The following is a 6,967-nucleotide window of genomic DNA, read 5'->3' as shown; positions in this document are numbered from 1 at the left end:
TTAACCATAACCAACACATGCCTAACCCTAACCCTTACCCTTACCCTAACCCTAACCAAGTCTTCACCCTAAAATGAATGATAGGGTTATGATATGATATGATAGGATATGATAGGATATGATAGGATACCTCAATGTTTTCCCCATAAGGGAGGCGAGTCCCCACACATGACTGTGTAAACAGATGTAGGTTCCCACAAGTATATTAATGCTAGCCACACACACACACACACACACACACACACACACACACACACACACACACACACACACACACACACACACACAGCCTTTCACCTCACTCTTCTGCTCTCACTGTGCACATTAATGCGTGTTTCCTTCAATTCTCCGGAGTTACTTATTTAGATTAAGATGTACTTCAACTGCAAGATTGACAGCAGCATGGTTTCTGCATTTTCTTGACAACACAGCCTTTTAAAGTAGCATTTATGTCCTTCGCAATGACTAGTTTATTGCGAAGGACATAAATGCTTGACAGCCCGGTGAAACATTTGAATTTTGCAGCGAAAGCTAAAAATACTCGTATGCTGTTTACAGCATGCAGCTTTCTTTGAATATTGATTCCTCGATGTTGGCCATATGTTGTGTCTCATGCATTTAACATTTCTGAGGCAAAGTGGAGAGGGTTCTTGGAGGATGAGGTTTTAATGTTGCATGTGATGCTTCGGGTGAAAAGGGTAATTGAAAGCCCAGTTTTGCATATGATCTTTTTTTACAGTTAGTTTACAGTGCTACATGAAGTCCTTTTTTCTCTCCTTTTAATGTTTTTTCTATCTTTTTTTTATTTAAAAAATATATAAATGTACAGTAAACAGGTAGTTATGTCCTTAGTTAAAATATGTCATTACAATATGTCAGGTAAATTAAAGGTACTTTTTCTTGGTATTATGTTTAGTAAAGGATTACTTTTGTTTAGTTTTATTTATCTGAATTAGGTTGTGGATCACTATTTTTTTTTAATAATTGTCTTTTTACCCCAAAAGGAACTGGCTGGGATTATAATACTTACATTAATGTATTTGTGGTTTGCCGACAATTTTTTGTTAAATAGTTTACCTGCCTATATTGCCAAATGTTTTTTTATATCTAGGCTACCAAGTTTACTTTTATTTCCACATTTAAGGTTGTATTTAAAGCACCAAAGGCACATAGTAAAAGTTCAGTAAAGATTCTGGTTAAATATTGATGATTTCAAGAGGGACTTGAACCACGGGACAGTTTATTAACAATTAACCATACACAATGTCTTTCTCTAAAAACTCTGAAAGTTCTTAAACTTAAACACACACCAAACCACTTCCTACACTCATAGGAAAAATGTGCCAAACATAATATGGAGGATGCAGACCTCCCAATGTTAAATAATATTAATAATAATAATAATAATTCTTCCATCTCGCCTGTGGTTAGAATCTTCTGCAAAATGTAATGTGTTATCTTGGCTTATGCTTCACCCTTTCACCAAGTTCCATGAACATCAGGCCAGTGGTGTTTCTTTAATCCTATCAAGTTAACAAACAGACAAACAAACTGAACCAAAACATAACCTCCCTGGCAGAGGTAATTATGTTTCCCTCAGAACACATTTTGGCTAAACAAATCAGCAGTGTTGAAATGTAATTTTGCATGAGACAGGGTTGCTGCAGGGGAGGAAGAAAGCCAAGGCAATTATACAGATTCTTTCCCCATACACATACACAGACATTGACTTAGAAACAACAACAGGAGTAAGAAGACATAAGAGTACAGTCAAAAGGTCAAACGTGTTGTATAAAAGCTTATCGTTCTGACCATTATTTAGCTTCACGTTGTTTTGAATCTTTCGAGTGTTTTCCTCTTTGCAGGTCATTCATCTTTATGCTCCTTATCTGTCATAATGAAACAACATACACACTCTCTCTGCCATCTCTTTATTAATCAGAACATTTTGCAGTCTAGTCGCTTCACTCTCTTAAACACTGGTGCAGCTGTCTGAATGGCCACATAATGACCTCCTCGCTGGCTACTGTATCTGACTCACTGTCATTGTTAATGTGCAATGTGTGTGTGTGTGTGTGTGTGTGTGTGTGTGTGTGTGTGTGTGTGTGTGTGTGTGTGTGTGTGTGTGTGTGTGTGTGTGTGTGTACGTGCATCGATGTGTAGTGAGGTTTTCATGTGATCTTTTGCTCATCTTTCCACATCCCCTCCCCCCTGCCTCTTTCCCATCATCAGCAGCACTGCTCTTAATGTGGTGCAGTGGACACTAACCTCCTCCCCTCCTCCCCATCTGTCTCCTCCTTTTGCATTTCCTTCCCTTCATATCTGTTTTACATGAGCTTAAAAGAGCTTCAAGCTTAGCCTCATCTTTCTAAATTAAAAGCACATACGTTCACCTCTATCAGTCACTTAAATCTCCCCAGCCGTCACTTGTTACTGCTTCTTTCAAAATGTATTTGTCTTTGAACTCCATTTATTTACGCAACTTTAACTCCCTCTCTCGCTGTCCCATCTTACCCCCCCTCATCTGTTCCTGCTTCATTCACTGTCTCAGGGGGCCGGGGTGATGTCAGTCTATCTGTTTATGAAGCGCTACGCCGAGGAGGAGATGTACCGCCCCCACCCTGCACTCTACCGCCCCCGCCTGTCCGAGAGCAGTGACTACAGCGGCCAGTTCCTACACCCAGAATCCTCCTGGCCTCCGCCGAAGCGAGGCCGCAGCACCTCTAACGCCTCCAGCGACATCTCCATCCAGCTCAACCAGGCCCCCCCACAGCAGCCCAAAAGTGGCCACCACGGGCAGGGCAGCCCCCCCTCTGGGTCTTCATCTGCAGGGAGCTACCAGATGCCCCCACAGTCTGCTGTCTACTCCACACACACCCTCACCAGGTCGCACGGCTCACACCCCCAAGGCCAGGCTCTCCCCATGGCCATGCCTCCATCGCCTGTACCACCCCCTCACTATCACACACACATGCACATGAGCGCCTCCCCCTGTTAGGAAACGGGAGCATTAGGGAGGGAAGGAGAGACACTGACTCCTCATAATCACTTATTCTGTACTTTTAGATGTGGATGAGAGTAAATACTGAGCTTGGAGCACAGACCATTTAAGATGAAGCGGACGGAGAGGTGATAAAACGTGATAAAATGTAGCTTTGGAACAAATAAACCAAGGACAAAGGAGGTGATGGAGATTGTAAGGAAGGATTTAACAGGATTGTGGAGATGTGACAGACACTGTGATGGACAGAGAAAAATATAAACAGGGGATGAGTGGAAAAGGAAAAATATTAATTCAATTTTTCATAACAGAAAAAGGAAAACAAGTGTTTCTTAGAAAGACTTTAGAGGTTAGGTTGAGTGACAGAGGAGGTATAGGGGAGGGAGAGAGAGGCAGGGAGAGCGAGGGGCTGCGGTATAATGTGAAGATACCGCAGTGCTGCAGGAAATTTGTATGCACTTGGAAATGTACAATGCAAAACACTGATCACACAGACTGAGTGCACATAGTTTTATACATGCATAAATCAAAAGAAAACATGGACTACGAACCTTTTACCAAAAGGTAAATGTGGTAAAATATATTTGTGTCTTCTCTGAATTTCTTACATCATCAATCCAGTTTCATAACTCACAATGTCAAAATAGTATTATTAATATAGTTAATTAAAAACATTAGTTTAACAATAGATTAATTCTGGAGTGAGAACACTGTATGTGAATGTTGTTAATATTTGTAAAAGAAAAAAATAACACAGACAGAAATGGAAGATGTTCTGAAATATCACAAGGAGAAATCTACTCGATGTTTTACATATTTGTTTAAGATTCAAATTTCTAAACTTCTTGAATATAAAATCGCACATGAGGACTATTAATATAGCTGTTGTAAATTATAAATGAAGCTTTGGCACAAGTCACATCAAGAACATTTCTGACTCATTCTGCTTTGGATGAAGACTGCAACAGGCCATGGTGAGAAGGAGGAACCAGCGACCCTGGTGGTCTGATGCCCTCTACTGGTCACTGTTCTCCTCTGACCTTGGATCAGCTTTGGGGGCAAAGGTCACGACTTCTACGGGCACTCTTCCTTCCTCAGTGACCTCCACTGTGTGTTTGTTGTTGGTGCAGCACAAATGAGTTGGACTGAAGCTGGTGAATGTTAGAAGAAACAAGACATGCCATTTTGAACTGCACATGGATCAAGAGTTATGCTTTAAAAACTGGTTAGAAGTATTTTTAAAAGCTTTAACGCTGTTGGTATATCTAGATAACTCACATGATGAAAGTATTAATTACATTTGCACTCACTGCTCAAAGGACAATTACACTGTTTGTGAAACGCAGGTCCTTTTTACATAGACAAAGAGACCCCTGCTTTATTCCAATGTTTTCATTGGCTATCTGAGCCAAAGGTTTCTAGAGTATCTGAAAAAATATGTTTTAATGTAATTATATACTGACCTCTGTTTATTTTAAGGATCACCTGATGAGAATTCTTACTTTAGGTCAATCTGATTATCTTCTCGATTTCATGTTTTATCTAGGAAATGTAAGAAAATATTAAAAAATTGTCATTGTTATGGCCCACAACTTAATATAATGTATTTAAGCTGCTTGTTTAATTTGACCAACAGTACAAAGATCATATCATATTTGAGAATCGGAAAGCAGAAAAGACTAGCTATAGAATATTAGCTTACAGGTGGAAACATTTATTATTCAGGTGTTTCAGATGATCAGACATGGGTCAGAGTAGCACTTCCTTTAACATTGTGGGGGCTTTGTGGGACGTTTAAGCCTACTTTGCTGTGCACTTTAACCATATGATGCTTTATGTTTCTTATTATAATATTTTCAGATGCTTTGAAACCGAGTTTCTCTTAAATATTGTATAGCGTCTCAAAGATGCATTCTAAGCAGGACCTGTGTATCAAAAACTGTTTTAATATAGATAGTTTATTTCGTTTATTGTTTTTAAGGCACATCATGGATATGTCGATAATATATATCTCTGTAATGAGAATTAAACCACCGTGTCATTGTTTAGCGGCTGGTTTTCATTATCACTGTGATGCTAAAGAGAGAGGGAAACACACAGATGTCCTACAGAATGTGTGGGATGAAAGTCTTACAAACATACGGGGGAGAATATAAAGTGAGATCGAGGAGATATCGTCACATTTTCGCCTTTTTGCGGACGTTTTGTTGATCAAGCATGTGGTTTTTCAACACCGCCCTTCTTTTTGTTTATGTAGTCGCACAAATTCATATTGAGATGAAGTCCAGTGAAGCTGCAGCCTTCTGTTGTTGCCTCTGCTGTTACAGTAGTGCTTAAGTTCCCTGCTCAAGGTTTATACACACATCCAGCCGATGTGTACTAACATTAGCATCGATTTGGAATGATGTTTGTCCCCACCTAAACTAATAAATCCAGTATTCATTTTCCTTTCAGCTCTGGTATTGGTTTTCACCAACTCCTGAGGGAAATATTTGTCTCTTTAGCTGCTAAATGCTCCACTGGGTTGACCAGCTACTCGCTAATTTGTCTGTCTTTCATTTGGCGCTGAGCAGGTAGTGTGTAGCAGCTGCCTGATGCAAGCTGCTTTGAGAGCAATGAGGATGAACCAGACATAGAGTTTAGAGTTTCTAGTTAATTACAAGAACGAGCTGTAAGATGCTACTGAAGAGCTGAGGTGTCAGGTAATATGTTTTAAAGGGTTGCAACTTGTTTTTCCTCTTTATGATTACATAAAAGGATGTAGCTGTGCTTGATCTGCAGAAAGCCTGGACTTCTTTCATATAACCATCTTTGTAAAGAAAAAGAATATGGGTAAAACAAATGCTTTTCAATGCTTTAATGGAACTGATGCTGTATAATCTTGAGTTACATAAGTCAATAGCAGTTGTGATTAAGATCACTTTTCTTGAAAGTGTTGACATCTGTCACTCACTTTCCTCTTAACATGAATAAAACTTTCAACATGGGTTCATTTCACCCTGTTACACCTCTCTGGCTTCCTGTTTCTAAAATGATAAGTTATACTTTTGCGTTATTTCAATATTCTTTTGATTTAACTTTTACGTGTTTCTTTGAAATGGTTTGCATAACAAGGATAAAACTAAAAAAGAAGTCCTAATTTTGACTGAAATTGTGAGCCCAGCATGCACTTATAATAATATGATACATAAAGAGTGTTTTTTTTTCTGTCTGGTCTTTGTGATAGAGGGAACAATTGTAAGTGAGTGCACACTGCACTGCGGTGAACCACTGGGTGTTAACCAGGCTCCCTCCTCAGTGTCGGCAAGCCACCACAGCCTGAGGCCAACAATTGATCAGAGAGTTGAATGTGTGTATGTTGTGCGTGATTGACTGCGTTTGATGATCTATTTGGTTTTGTATGAATGATGCCAAACAGTTCATCCTGTTTTTGTTACTTATTATCCTACTTAATAATTAAAACAAATGCCTGATTTGTCAAGGTCAAAAAGGGAGTAAAGTGAGGGAACAAGCCATGCAGATGAGCTAATAGCACACTGGCAGAAGAAAATAAATTGAGACTAAATACCATTTGAAAAACATAATTCCTGAATTATAATGCAGAATGAAATGGAATTTGAAAGCAAGATGCCAAAGATGCAGAAAGTGCATAATACTGTGTAAGTGTGTTTCAATGCAAGCAAGGGAAAGAGAGTACGCATGATGGGGAGTTACATTAGGAAGTCAAACATCGAACATCCATATGTCAATAAAACTAAAAAGCATGAGCACTCTGCTGTGTGTGTGTGTGTGTGTGTGTGTGTGTGTGTGTGTGTGTGTGTGTGTGTGTGTGTGTGTGTGTGTGTGTGTGTGTGTGTGTGTGTGTGTGTGTGTGTGTAGTAGTAGTAGTAGTAACGTACGTACGTAGTACGTAGTAGTAGTAGTAGTAGTAGTAGTAGTACGTAGTAGTAGTAGTAGTAGTAGTAG

General features: G+C 39.4%; 1 protein-coding gene across 1 annotated transcript in view; it reads left to right on the top strand.

Moving 5' to 3' along the window:
* Nucleotides 1–6,006, top strand: part of cacng7b (calcium channel, voltage-dependent, gamma subunit 7b) — a 12,899-nt gene extending 6,893 nt beyond the window's left edge. The window contains exon 5 of the mRNA XM_010788544.1: nt 2,526–6,006. Coding sequence (XP_010786846.1) covers nt 2,526–2,998 — 473 coding nt within the window. The 3' untranslated portion in view covers nt 2,999–6,006. The remainder of the gene's footprint in view (nt 1–2,525) is intronic.
* Nucleotides 6,007–6,967: the final 961 nt, after the last annotated feature.

This window comes from Notothenia coriiceps, unplaced genomic scaffold, assembly GCF_000735185.1.
Source record: "Notothenia coriiceps isolate Sejong01 unplaced genomic scaffold, NC01 NC01_scaffold00031853, whole genome shotgun sequence".
Taxonomy (NCBI): Eukaryota; Metazoa; Chordata; class Actinopteri; order Perciformes; family Nototheniidae; genus Notothenia; species Notothenia coriiceps.
This window is presented reverse-complemented; position numbering and strand designations above follow the sequence as displayed.